This window comes from Trematomus bernacchii, unplaced genomic scaffold (genome assembly GCF_902827165.1).
Source record: "Trematomus bernacchii unplaced genomic scaffold, fTreBer1.1, whole genome shotgun sequence".
NCBI classification, from domain to species: Eukaryota; Metazoa; Chordata; class Actinopteri; order Perciformes; family Nototheniidae; genus Trematomus; species Trematomus bernacchii.
The window spans coordinates 374,420-389,768 of record NW_022987564.1 but is presented as its reverse complement, the minus strand read 5'-3'; the positions used below and the strand labels follow the sequence as shown (position 1 = coordinate 389,768).

The window sequence follows — 15,349 nt, the reverse complement described above, 5'->3', positions numbered from 1 at the left end:
AATGACTGTCCACATATTTCTTTCCCAATTTATAAACCAGTTTGAAAATGCTTATTCTAAAGCAAAAGCTCAAGTGTCTTCATATTGTTTAAATACATTGACTTCATTTCACCAACAAGGCCAGGACCCCCACTGACAGTGACTGGTATCCACCCCATAATAACATTACATTAATGCACATCATGTGAACAACATCTTGTTTTTAATACTGTGAGCCATGTTCATGCTAAGCTCTCTGCATTTTGCACACATGTCTGCACAGCTCTCCATTTTAAAATATAATTCAGTGTAGATTGCCATATATTCACTGTCTTAAATGTGGTGACTATTGCCACTCAATATCACAGAGGGATTTGCTAAACTGGGTGATTTAGTTGGACGAGTGTGATCTCCTTTGACGACGAAGTTTTTTGCTTTCAATACCATTTTATTTTGTATATTTTGTGCTCGGCGACACGGTCAGAAAACAGTTTATTCTTCCCAGTCCCATATCACACACCTGTACCAGGGACATCAATGCTATGCTGTTGCCCCACTGCGCCATCTAGTGTTCAAAATATAACCAATAACAGACAGCCGAACCCTCGAGGAACCCACTGAGGACAGAGGAGACAAACAGGTGATGGTAATAATCTTGATACGTTATTGAAAACAGCCTCGTGGTATTTCACCGGCTCCAGATTGGCTGAGTCGATGTTCTGAGGAGGAAAACACCGTCATGTGATTGGTTGTTAGTTTAGCTTCAACCTGTATGACTCTATCTGTTGAGCTTCATTGTTTTACATGGATCAGGCCAGCCGGGGAAGCAGTGCGCGGCGGCTGGAAGAAGGAAGTGAAGTTGGAGACGCGTGGCAGAAAGTTCACAGAGAATCGGAAATTCGGATACATACAGAAACGGTAGCATTGGACTGTTATTTTGGCGGATTTGCATAAACTGTACATTGAGTGTTTCATCATGTCAACCAGCTCAGATGGTAGCCAAAGAAACAATTTGGAATGGATGATAGCCAAAGCTGCGAAGAAGAAAAGATCTTTGAGAGAAAGAGATAGTTCAGTAAGAGCTCGAAGTTGGTCGGATTGGTCGGGTGAGGCTAAGCAAAACAAAAAATCAAGAGTCAGTCAAAATGACAGTCAAGCAATGTTGAATAAAGAAATAGAACACGAGTGGAAAGTGGTAATAGAATTCAATCAGGATGGTGGGCATTACCACCCGATTAAACTTACCAAAGCAATTGAAAAAGAGATTGGAAAAATTAAATTTGCTAAATTCATGAACAATAAGCGGGTATTGATACATGCCAATAACAAACAGCAGCAGGAAAAGATTCTGGGAATGAACTCACTGAATGGGGAGAAAATGAAGGCGCATGTTCCAGGAGCAATGGCAAAACTGAGAGGAGTAATCTCAGGAGTACCATTGGACATGTCAATGGAAGATGTGAATTAAAAGGAGGCAAAATAGTGGAAGTCACAAGGCTTAAAAGCAAACGGGATGGCACACTCAAAGAAACATTATCAGTTCTCATTCAGTTTGAGAGAATCTTACCTAAGGCAGTACAAATGGGATATTTGAACTTCATGGTTAGGGAGTACATCCCCAAACCTCTCAGGTGCTACGCATGTCAACGAATGGGGCACACAGCGCAGCAGTGTAAAGGACAGCTAAGGTGTGCGAGATGCGGAGGACAACATGAGTATGGAAAATGTGAAAAGGATGCAAAGGTTAAATGTTGTAACTGCGAAGGAGATCACAGTGCTGCGTTTGGAGGTTGTGAAGTGCAGAGAGAGGCCAGAGAGGTGCAGAGAGTTAAGATTACAAACAAAGTTTCATACGCAGAAGCAATAAAGAAAGTAAGGGGAACAGTAACAATCAATAAGACCCCTAGTGGAATGGAGCAGAGCATTACAATACAAAATGTCAGGAACACGCCAAAAAGTAATCTTCAAATCCAACCCCACAGCGCCACCAAGAGTAAAGAGGATGATGATGTTTTAGGAGTGAAAAAGGTGCATTTTGTGGTATTTATATGCCATACTGTAAATGTTGCATTGCAGTTAAAAAAGAAAAGTGATAGAATCAAAGCCATTGTGGAGGCAGCTGGAAAATTCCTTGACATGAAAGATATTAAAGCAGATCAGATACATGCAATGCTAACTATAAATGGAGCTGGGGAAAATGAAAATCAGGATGAGGGTTAGATCCTTAATCATGGTGCTGCACATACTACAGTGGAACACAAGAAGCCTCATAGCTAATGGTCAAGAATTCAAGAAATATATATATGATCTAGAGGTAGTCCCTGAGGTAATATGTGTGCAAGAAACCTGGTTACGACCTCAATTAGACTTTGTCATTCCAGGATTTAGCTGTATAAGGCATGATAGAGATAATAATCAAAATGTTGGAGGGTGTGCCACGTTTCTCAAAGATGGTGTGGCATATAGGGAGGTGCAATCTCCTGATGATATAGAGTGTATTATAGTGGAAATCTGCAACCCTAGGAAACAAGATAACATTAGGATAATCAATTTATACAACCCATGTAAAAATCTAACCACTGATATATTTAAAGAAATAGCAGGCAATAAACATAGGAAGGAAGTTTGGTGTGGTGATTTCAATGCACACAACAGTCTATGGGGCAGCAACCATACAGACAGTAACGGAAATATAGTGGAAGAAATGCTGGAGGAAAGAACACTAGTATGCCTTAATGATGGACATGGCATAAGAGTAGATGTACACAGGGGGAAAGTATCATGCCTGGATCTGACATTAGTGTCAAACTGTTTGGTTCATACATGCGAATGGTTTGTTTTGAATAAATCCACAGTAGGAAGTGACCATTATCCAGTGCTTACTAAAATGAATACTAATGTATATATATATACAGGAAGGAGGTGCAATAACCAGGTGGTGCTTTGCTAAAGCTGATTGGGGGAAATTTAGGATATGGTGTGAGGAGTCGGTACACCTGCTAACATCAGAGGGAAGCATAGAGGTAATTACAAGCCAAATAACGCAACATATTCTAAATGCAGCAGAGAACAGTATACCCAAAACAACAACCAAGGGTAGGAAGAAAGTGGTGCCATGGTGGAATGAGGAATGCAGCAGGGCTATTAAAGAGCGAAATAATGCATTTAGAGAATTAAAGAAAAACATGACACAAAATAATGTTATAGAGTTTCAAAGGAAAAGGGCAGCTGCTCGAAGGACAATCAAATACACAAAAAAAAGAACATGGAGAGAATTTTGTTCTACCATTGGCAGAGGAGTAAAATTAGGTGATGTCTGGTCCATGTTTAAGCGGATGAGTGGGAAAAGGAAATCCATTAAAATTCCAGCTTTGATTGATGGGGAGAGGCTGGCAGTGACAGATAAAGAGAAGGCAGACATGTTAGGAAGGACACTTGCAGCAGTACATAGCGGGGAGCATCTCAGTGATATTCATAGGCAGCAAAAACAGCAGTTACTAGCAGAGAATGAAAACGTGAAGGAGAAGAGACAGGATAATAGGTCAGCTCTTGATGTGGAATTTACAATGTCAGAACTCAAAATAGCCTTACAAGGTACAGGATATACAGCCCCAGGACAAGACTAGCTATGTTATGCTATGTTTAGACAGTTACCTATGGAAACGATGACAATGGTGCTGAGTCTTTTCAATAAAATCTGGAGAGAAGGAGATATGCCAAGTTTGTGGAAAACAGCAGTCGTGCTACCATTCAATAAGCCAGGGAAAGATACAGCTAACCCTAGTAACTACAGACCAATAGCTCTTACATCACACCTATGTAAATGGCTGGAAAAGATCATTGTCCGTAGGCTCTCACATGTACTGGAGCAGAAAGGGCTGCTGAGTAGTTTTCAGAGCGGATTTCGTAAAGGGCGGTCCACAATAGATGCTTTAGTAAGAGTGAGTAATGATGTGGAAAAAACATTGAAAATGAAAGAGATAAGGGCAATAGTGTACTTTGACATTGAAAAGGCGTATGACTCTATGTGGAGGGAGGGATTACTGATCAAATTTAGTAGAATGGGTATTGGAGGGAGAATGTACAATTGGGTAAGGGCCTTTTTAACAGACAGGACATTTAGAGTAAAGGTTGGAGCAGATATTTCCAATTATTTTGAAATAGAAAATGGTATCCCCCAAGGGAGTGCAGTCAGTCCAATATTATTTAACATCATGATCAATGATATATTTACATGTTTAGGCACATGCATTCAATCGGCTCTATACGCAGATGATGGGGCTATTTGGATGAGGGGAAGAAATGCCCCGTAATGGAGAATATAGCTAGAGCGATTAAAAAAGTGGAGAGGTGGTCATATAACTGGGGATTCAAAATGTCAGAAAGCAAGTCATGCTACATGGTATTCACAAACAAACGCAAGATTGATGGCCAACAGCTAACACTATATGATCGTCCAATGACAAAGGTGAATGAGTTCAAATACCTAGGACTGTGGTTTGATAGCAAATATACATGGAAAATGCATATTAATCAAGTGGAAACAAAATGCAAAAAAGTATTAAATGTATTGCGAGCTGTAGCTGGATGCAACTGGGGCGCAGACAAACAAGCATTAATAGACATTTACAGATCAATTATGAGGTCCACAATAGATTATGGTTGTATAGTGTATGGAGCAGCAGCAAAAACATCGCTTTTAAAAATTGATAGAATACAATATAAAGCATTGCGGTTGTGTATTGGAGCGATAAAGTCATCCCCTATCAATGCAGTTCTGATAGAAGCAGGAGAGACACCTCTGGAGATCAGAAGAGAGAAACTTTCTCTGTCATACTGGGTCAGGCTACAAGGAAGTGGAGAAGGAAATATTTCAAACAGAATATTACAGGATTGCTGGGAATATGCAAAATTCCAGGGACGTGGGTTTGGCTGGACGAGTAAGGAGAGAACGAGGGCATATGGAGTGGACAATATCACGTTTGCCAAAGCAACCCCATTTAGTAGTGTTCCTCCAGGGCTTTTCCCAGAAGCTAAAATAGATATGAGTATTGTAGAAAGGAAAAAAGAGTGGCAAGTAAATGAAGTGGGAATTAAAACAAGTATGTATCTGAATGAAAAGTATTACAATTGCCTACAAATTTACACAGATGGTTCTAAGAACAAGGAAGAGTGTGTTGGAATTGGTATATACATCCCAGAATTTAAAATATCTATTTCAAAAAGAGCGTCTGATCAATTATCAGTGTACACAGCAGAAATGCTGGCAGTAATAATAGGATTACAGTGGGTTGAAGAGGTCAGACCAGATAGGGTGGTGATGTGCACAGATTCATTGTCCATATTACAAAGCATACAATCAACAACAACTGCCAGAGAAGACATTCTCATAGAACTGAATCATAGCCTGTTAAGATTGCACAGAGGCGGCATAGATCTGCAGTTCTGCTGGGTGCCTGCACATGAGGGGGTGAAAGGGAACGAGTGTGCTGATAAATTAGCAAAAAGTGCACTACAAAAGGAAATAACATTACCAGTTCAACTTGGAAAAGGAGAAGGAAAAGCAGTAATTAAGAAGAAAGGGATGGAGATCTGGCAGAAAAGGTGGGAGAAAGACCAGAAAGGCAAGAGTATCATCAAGTGCAAAAGACAATTACAATTCATATTTATAAAGAAAGAAACAGAAGGGAGGAAATCACGATCGCTAGACTCAGAATAAATCACACAGCATTGAATGGTACGCTGTATGTCATGGGGAAAAGTGACAGTGACAAGTGTGGGAACTGTGGAGTAAAAGAAGATGTAGAACATATCTTGATACATTGTGACATATACAAAGCGGAAAGAGAAAAACTAAAGGCTAAAGTTTTAGAGGCAGAGAGGGAATGGAGTGTGGCTGGTATTTTGGGAACAAAAGGAGAGGGAGTAAGAGCTACCAGAAAGGCACTGTTTACATTCTTGAGTGAAACTGGGGTAGGAAAAAGAATTTAACATTAGGTCAAGAAAGAACATAGATTTTTATTTTTGTTTTATTTATTTCATGTTTTGTTTTTTGTTGATTTATTTATTTATTTAGATTAGATCATAGGTTAAAGAGTTGGTATGATATGATGATTCATACTCATGTACAGTAGGTGGCGGTATGCACCTTTTAAGTTGTTTGCAATCCGCCAAAAAACGAAGAGAAGAAGAAGAAGGGCGAACACATATGGTCATGCACCTACAAGTTGTTTTGCAATCCGCCAATAAACACCAAACAAGAAGAAGAAGGGACATTCCGGATTTCAGTACTAGTGTAGGCCATCTGTTAAATTTATATTTGTTGCTTTTGTTAGTAAAACGTAATGTCAATATGAGTTGAGATAGATAGTCATGCGTTACGATGCTTGCAGTGTTTGTTGTCTTCGGTGAGTATCTTGGGGTTCATGACGTACCTTGGCAAAGCTACCTGTATTCGTTTGTTAAAGTAAGAAAAATACTGACATATTTGAGCTAGACGGATCAATAACCCATACACAAAACGTTAAAAATACTAACAACGTTACTTTCCAACCAGAGCAATGTAGACAACGAGCTACATAGTGTTTTTATCAAAACATCTGATACACGACGTCGCACTACTACATTATGGTGCCTTCACACGGGAAGCGGAGATTCAAACTTCAACGGGTTCATTTGTCTTTACTCCCGTGACTCAAACTAGACGCGGTACCACTAGGTACCAGAGGTTAAAAGTAAATAAGTACATTTACTCAAGTACTGTACTTCAGTAGAATTTTTAGGTACTTGTACTTTACCCGAGTACTTCGTTTTGTAGCTAATTTGTACTTCTACCCAGTGGCGTCGCCTGGCCTGGGCATCCGGGGCTTTAGCTCCGAATGTTTTTTCTGTAGCCCCGGACAATTCTCCCTCAATAATATAATACATTAACCGTGCTTTACGTGAACCTCATCATGACACTAGAGAGGATGGCAGTACTGTAATTTCCCGTGTTCAGTGAATGCAACAGAGGCATGACACCAGACCTGCACCAGACCAGAGAGTTGCATGGAAATAAACGTGGGCTTGTGTCATTCAAGCTCGGCTCTCTGTGTGTGTGGCAATAGCGCATTTTGAGTGTGGACCAGAATTATGTGTCCCAAAAAAGAGAAGAAAGACAAATAAAATGTTAAATTCTCATGTATTAATTCAGTTCGTCTTAGATAATATAAAAGTCTCCCTGACCAAATGTCTAATATCTCTTTGAGTGTTGGCTGTTCCACTCCAAGCTTCCTGATTTCTGTCTTTTATAGTTTGTCTTGCTTGCCTGTATCTGTAATACAGAATAACATGTTCTACCGTTTCTTCGACCTGGCAATGTTCACATAATCCGTATGGATGTTTCCTACTAAATGTAATGTTTTGTTCAGTCTTGTATGTCTCATACCCCATTCACACCAACGGTGTTTTGGGGTAGTCATGTCCGACTATCACAAGTAGAATCATAATGAAAAATACGCCGGTAAAAAGTGCCTGTAGAAAACGGCTTAGCAAGTAGTCAGTTTAGCTTCGGTTGCTATGCTAACATCACCCATGTTATACCAGAGAAACTTTCATAACAGCGTTGTGATGCCAAACAGCGTCAATTCAGACTGACACACATTCACTTAAGGGGAACTGGGGATATGTATTAGCTGCCTGTGTGACAGTCAGACAGTGAATACTTTAGAGCCGTGTGAGCTAACCCGGTGTAGGTACCATATGTGTTCGGCCTACCAGATGTGTTCGGGGTCCGTTACGCTTACCAATGACGTCACGCATTGGCTGTACGGTAACCCAAGAGGACATTTTACACGGTCAAATTCCGAATGTATTGAAACTCCAGACTCAACGTAAGAGCTTGAGCCTCTTCGGGGGGTGCTAACATTTAAACATACACTTCATTCTTTACTTTGTCCGTTATTATATGTAGAAGATATTACTTTTTTCTCCGTCATGTTGTTTCCATAGCAACAACTTCAAAATAAAAGCATCTAAATAGATTTGTGTTCTACACACCAAAATACGTTATTTGAACACCCCTCTCGATCGATTTACAAGAAAAATTAGTATGGCCCGCTCTAATACACCAACGCAGTTTTTAAAGATATACATTTTTCAACACAGAATCATTTGCCAAATTACACCATATCCAATCATTTTACGAGTCAGAAAATGCTATCTGTTCATTGCAGTTATTGTTTATTGAATTAGATTACCATGAGCTCAACATAATTATGTAGAGTACAAGTCCACAGCCAAGAAAATGTTATTTGCATATCATTTTATTTATGAATATGGAATTATGGAATTCTAACACTGGAATTTGTTATTATTTACTATAACTTTATTATATTATTCGGGTACAGCCCTACTGTACCAAAATATCCGAATATTCGTTCGTTGGAGTACTATTCGGGTTTCAATTTCGTTATTCAGATATTCGTTTTTGTTTTTTTTCCCCGTTTTATTTTCAAATTGAATTTATTGAAATCTCCAATATCAACGTAAGAGCTTGTGCCTCTTCGGGGGGTGCTAACACTTAACCATAAACGTTATCGTTGACTTTCTCCGTCTTTATATGTAGATATTACTTTTCTCCGTTAATCTCTGTCACGTTGTTTCTAAAGCAACAACAACTTCCTGTCAACTGCGCTAACTCTCCTTCAAAATAAAAGCATGTCCATAAATAGGACATGCCAAATTACACTTAACACATAGCCTATACAACTGCAACGAATGTAACAAACACAATGCGATATCCTTTTCAATTTCAAAGAACACAAATTGGGTTACATTAACAAATAACTATAAAACAATAATACTGTAGAATAACAAAATGAATGCCGTGAATACACTGAAATACACGTGTTGAAGCGGTTCGCTGCTGATTACTACGATTCCGTACAGCCAATCACAATGGGTGACGTCATTGGTAAGCGACGGACCCCGAACACATATGGTAGGGCGAACACATATGGTACTGACACCGGAGCTAACGGGAGAATACACTCGTGGAAGAGCAGCCGGCACTGCAGCGGTCGGTAAATGCCGCTGAAACACATTAATAAACAATGAACCACGGCACTCTGGAGAAAAGTATAAGGTTGGAGAAGTCGTTATTTAATTTAATCTGGCTTCGTATGATTAAAAGCAACGCAGTCCCCGGCCCGTTGTTGTTGTGAGGTGAGCTCCGTTGGGGAGAAAATCAGCGACGTAAACTGTGACGTCATGACGCAGCAGCGGCAGCACCAGTCGGGCTCTGAGCGGTGTGAAAAGAGCCGGAGCTAAACCGAAGTACCGGTTCTGAACCTGAAAAGCTCTAGCACGGAGCTTGAACCGGAGTTGCGTTGGTGTGAAAGGGGTATTAGTCTTGTTAATACATTTTCTTCCTTGGTGCTTCTTTTGACTGTCCTGCCTTTGTTGATTTGTTACACCCAATACCGTGACAAAACCAACCTTAAATACCTGTGCCATAGGGAATCTTACAGCACAAACAGTGAACACCCAATTGTGACCGCTTAAAACCCAAACATGAACTCATTAAAATGGCTCTTACAATAGTAGTTAGTCAATGTGGCGCAAATTTCAATAAAAAAACTGTGATGTTTACTAATGCCGTACTGTATTATACCATATCATATATCACAGGTGTGTGTATATATGTATATGTATATATACGTGTATATATATGTATGTATGTATGTATGTATTTATGTATGTATATATATATGTATGTATGTATGTATGTATGTATATATATATATATATAGATATATAGATATATAGATATATAGATATTGCAATGTGGCACATCACTATTATGTGACCAACCTTAAATACCTGTGCCATAGGGAATCGTACAGCCGCACCCTCTGGCACAAACAGTGAACACCCAATTGTGACAGCTTAAAACCCAAACATATATGGTATACATTGCAAAGTGGCACATCACTATTATGTGAATGTACAGCGCAGACTCATACTACAATGAACTGCTGTTTCTCAACAGGGTGTATGATCTTTGTGGCTTCAGGCTACTGTCTTTCTAAGGAATATTCTACAAGAGCTGGGCTATGTTGTCCGATGTGCAAAATAGGTAAGGTAATATATGTAACAAGTATTCAAACATCAGAAGTAAGTAAGAGCATTTTAAAATATGAATTTAACTGGGATTTCCGAAGCTGAAGTTGGCTTTGCTCCCTGAAGTGCTCCATCAGAGACCTGAAACGGGATAAACTTATTGTTACTGACTCTAATCTTCATTTTGTAATTGTTTTTTGCCTTCATGTCTTGATGTTGAGATGCTGACAGTGTTTGTGTGTTGAACAGGGACCGTTGTACAGATAGACTGCACGTCAGATTCAGGCACACTCTGCAGTTGCTGCGAGAACGGGACTTTTATGAACAAATCCAATTGTCTGGATAAATGTTTCACATGCACCTCCTGTGACTCAGGTATGTCTTTAATGTGTTATTATGATCATGTCTTTGTAATCTTTTATGACAGTAACAGTGAATATCTTGGTGTCTTTGGACTTTGTCAACTTTGATGGATGCATTTCTCACTTTGCTATGGCACTGTACAAAACAGGTAATCAATTAAGATTAAGATTAACATCACTTTATTAATCCCTGAGGGGAAATTCAGTTAAAGGATTTGATCAGTCTTGATAATGGAAATATTCCTAAATTGCAACACCGGTGTAGATTTAATAATCACCCCAAATATGTATTAACTAATAAATCGACCAGAGGCCAACTGTGTTCCAAACGTAAACATATGTGCATATAAACATCTATGTAAGCATATGTTTATCTCTGAGTAAATGAGGGAAATGCATAACATCAGGTCAGATCTGCTTCAGGTCTCTTCACATGTGGAGAGGGGCGATGGAAGTAGGGGGGGGGATGTGGGATGTGTTAAAGTAGATTTAGTCAACAAGAAGCTGCTGCATTGGTTATGCAAGGGTGAAGAGATTTCTACAGTGTTACATTAAAAGTTCAAGGGTTCAAGGTTCTTTATTGTCAATCTGACATAGCTACAGAGTAATTATGCAGTTGAAAATCTTATGTCACAGGCTTCTCCAACAATGCAACATAATAACATAACATAATAACAATAAGAGCAAGAGCAATACAAAAATAATAATAGTTATAAAAATGAAATAAAGTTATGATGTGGAATAGTGCAGTATGAGTCTATATACAAGTTATTGGAATGATATATATATATATATTAGGTATTAGATACATACTACTGAGTAGCAGTTGAATGTTTGAAGTTGTTTCAACAGTTCAATTTTTTAACAGTCTCACTGCCCGCGGGAAGTGAGAAGTCATATTCAATATAGACCAATAATAATAAATGTAGACTTCATCTAAATATTTTTTTCTAAAACTCCAAGTCCATTGAACGCTTCATTATTTTCTGATAAACTGTCACTCGATGACAAATGATTGGACTGAAATATAACAGGCTATTTAACTTTTTTGTAAGTGCATTTAATAAGACGTCCATTATATTCCATCCACAATTCTCTTATTTCCTGCTTTAACATTTCATTAAACTTTTTTTTTATATATATATATATATATATATATCAACATTTTGATATAACATGTTGATATATATATCAATATTTTTTTTTTTAAATGAAGTCAAGATGTGTGAGTTGAATTTTAAATATTTTTTAGGTTTGCATACATTGACTGTTTCAATCTGTTTGTTTCTTTAGGCCACGGTCTCTCTGTCCTGCAGGGCTGTTCAGAAACAACTGACACAGTCTGTGAAGTTATAGATGGGTATTTCTGCAAAGATGTGACAGGATGCAGTGCGGCACAAAAACATGCACAATGTGTACCTGGTGAGAAGATAAAAGAACCTGGTAAGTAAAATGCAGGTCACACTCTCCTGACAGTTTACATGCACACTGAATTCCTGGTCTGAGGCTTATCCTGGATTTACTCATGGGGTGGCTCAGTCTGTAGGGACTTGGCTTGAGAAGCCAAAGGGTCGCCGGTGTATATTGGGTGTGTGTGTTCATAAACTAACACCAGTGCAATACTAAACTTCCCCTCAGGGGTTACTCAAAGTTGATCTTGATGTAAATCTTAATTTTTACATTACACAAAGTATCAGATAATAATTACATAGAATACATCACTTTTGATCAGACTTTTTACTGGACTATAACCCGAGGTGCAGAAGCTCACATGACAGGCAGTAAACAGGAACCCCTCCTAGTTTCTTTATGAGTCCTGCAGCTATCACCTGAGGGTTTCTGAAACAGATATGATGACCTCCTCGTACGTTTCAGTAACCATCCTGAAAGATAACCCTTAAATTACTCTCATCTTAAAATTATGACTGGAGATGTATTGTTTTCATTTCCTGAATGAACTTTCAGACAGTGAGGACTGATCTCCTGCAGTGTGAATGTAAAAACACTAAATGAAGACACTGATGTGATGATGGATCATTACTGGATGTTGGCTGCTGTGTGACTAATCTCTCCTGTGTGCCTGTCTCTAAGGAACCAGAAGAATGGATGTACAGTGTGAACCCTGTCAGTCTGGCTTCTTTTCAGAGCATGGTGTGAATTGCACGGACTGGAGAACGTAAGGCTTTGTTTTTTATGGCATTACTAAAACAAGTAGGGCTCTTCCTGCCCTGCAACATGAAATGACCACTTTGTTTCTGCAATAATATCTCCAAAAAAGTGGTGATTTGTGGCTTTATTTGTATGTGTGATGGACGAATCTTTCCCATCCACAGGAGATTCAAACATTGCCAATCCTCCAGTTTTATTTGATTTGGTCACAAAACATAACTCTCAATAGACCTTTTCCAAATGTTTGCATTTTAATATTGATTTGTTTTTAATCAGTGTCCTTCTCTGTACTTTTAACATCATTATAAAGTATAAAGTACTGTGTCAAAGTTTTAGGCAGGTGTGAAAAAAACTGGTAGGTTGTTCCAAACATTTTGGAGAACTAACCGCAGATCTTTTGTGGATAGGCTTCCTCAAATCCCTCTGTCTCTCTTCATGTAGTCCCAGACAGACTCGATGATGTTGAGATCAGGGCTCTGGAGGCCATACCACCACTTCCAGGACTTTTTGTTCTTCTTCATGCTGAAGATAGTTCTTAATGACATTGGCTGTATGTTTCGGGTCGTTGTCCTGCTGCAGAATACATTTTCGCCAGCCCTTTTGTGAACAAACTGCCTTCTTCTGTAGTCAATTATTTCAATCAGTCGAGAGCACAAGCTGGCATTGATCTGCATCACAGTTCCTATGTTTTCCAGCATAGTTGAGTCGCTTGGCCTTGTTTCCATGTCGGAGGTATGTCTTTTTGGCTATCTTCCACAAACTCACCTTGGTAGCAGAGTTTGGCTGTTCCTCACCCAGTTTTAAGCCTCCTACAAAGCTGTTTAAGGCTGCAGCCACACAAAGACGAAACGGGTCGTATCCGCTACAGTTCTCTCTCTTATAGACGGTTCGGCCACACGAGGCCGACAGGGAAACGCAGATAACGATAACGGGTCCCAAGGTGGGTAGATCTGCAGACGCAATGCTCTGGGGGGCCGAACGCCCTATACGATCATTTCCTGATAACAATGAAGCGTGGTCTCCAGCGGGTCGAGCGGTCTCGTGTGGACGGAATACTTTTTTGATATCGAATTCGGTTAGTTTTCGTTATCGTCTCCATGTGGCTCCAGCCTAAACCTACATGTAAAACTGATGATCATAATTGGTTGATCATACCCCTGACTGTAATCCTACAAAATCCCTGACTTTGTGCAAGTGTACCTGTAGGAATTGATGCCGGTTTGAAAGCAAAGGGTAGTAAAACCACATATTGATTTGATTTAGATTTTTCTTTTGCTCGTTCACTTTGCATTTTGTGAATTGATAACAAATAAAGATTTATAATTTATATTTTTGAAAGCATTCTTAGTTTACAGCATTTTTTTCACACCTGCCTAAAAATATTGTATATATTTTTCAAGTTTAATTTCAAACACAAAAGTACTGAATCTGTTTTTCATTTCTCTTTTCCCAGGTGCTCAGGAACCCAGGTAAAGCTGAAAGAAGGAAGCAGGAGCAGCGATGTTGTCTGTGGAGGTTCTTCAAGGAGTCATTACTTTGTCATATTACCAATATTATTGTTGGTATTAACAATTGTTGCACTCTTAATTAGAGGTTAGTGCTTGTTTTCCACCCTCCATACTCATTTTGAACATCATTCCCTACCATTTTGTGTTCCCGTGACTTGGAGTGAATGGATATTAACTTTTTTTCAACTGACCCTTTCAGGGGCCAGCGGCTGCATCTCCAGATCAGATGATCTCAAGCAACCGCTAAATGTACTTTGCAATATAAAAGACACACACAAACACATTACAAATTGTGCACGCTTACTTTTGATTGTTTTAAATTATATATTGTGGTTTGATAATATTTCTGTATTTTCTTTTTCATAGCAATGAGGGGATCAGATGGTCACAGGTTCAAACCCCACTGCAGTCAACATGTCGTTGTGTCCCTGCGCAAGACACTTCACCCCAAATTGCTCCTGTGGGGATTGCCCACAGTATTGAGTATGTGAGTCGCTTTGGATACAAGCGTCTAACAAGTAACATGTAATGCATGTGCTTTCAATTTTTCTAACATCTTACTAATCAGAAGACCAAACCCCAAAAGATCAAACACATTCCATATTTTGTTTATAATGTATTTTCTTAATGTTTGTATGTACCATGCACTAATCGTTGTATTTGTTAAACCACTTGTAAATAATAACATTTTTGATAACAGTGTTTTGTCTTTTGATTGCCCTCATAATGTTACTTAAAGATATTGGTTCAGCAGTAGCATATATATACAATGTGATCAATTCAAGTTGTCTCAATGTGCTGTTAACGTGTGCTTTAACTAAGACGCAGTGAGAACACTTGATATACCATCTCTTACTCCTCATAGGTCACCCCAGTGTTTGGGTGTTCTGCACAATTATTACATACATACGGAAATCACCTATAGAAAATTGTATTTCTTCCATAGCACAGATCCCAAGCTTCCTTAAACTAATATATAGCAGCAGATCAAGAAATAGAATCTCAACTTAATGATAGGTCCGTTGAACAGACTGCACATAGATTTCACTGGATTGGCACTAAACGTATCAAAGCTGTCAGAAATGTAGTGTAGTAAAAGGTATGTTCCCCTTTATGATGTAGTTAAGTAGAAATATAAATGAAAAAACTCAGGTCGCATCTGGAAAAGGCACTTGAGTACAGTACTGACTGAGTGACTAAGTGAAATGGTTACTATAAAAGCAAGCCTGA

The 15,349-nt window shown here is 38.9% G+C and overlaps 1 protein-coding gene across 1 annotated transcript in view; it reads left to right on the top strand.

Moving 5' to 3' along the window:
* Window positions 1-14,821, top strand: part of LOC117478108 (tumor necrosis factor receptor superfamily member 14-like) — a 51,204-nt gene extending 36,383 nt beyond the window's left edge. The window contains exons 2-8 of the mRNA XM_034125013.1: window positions 10,010-10,096; window positions 10,330-10,455; window positions 11,736-11,885; window positions 12,534-12,618; window positions 14,065-14,204; window positions 14,319-14,368; window positions 14,486-14,821. Of these exons, the coding sequence (XP_033980904.1) occupies window positions 10,010-10,096; window positions 10,330-10,455; window positions 11,736-11,885; window positions 12,534-12,618; window positions 14,065-14,204; window positions 14,319-14,368; window positions 14,486-14,491 (644 nt within the window). The 3' untranslated portion in view covers window positions 14,492-14,821. The remainder of the gene's footprint in view (window positions 1-10,009; window positions 10,097-10,329; window positions 10,456-11,735; window positions 11,886-12,533; window positions 12,619-14,064; window positions 14,205-14,318; window positions 14,369-14,485) is intronic.
* The last annotated feature ends 528 nt before the right edge of the window (window positions 14,822-15,349 follow it).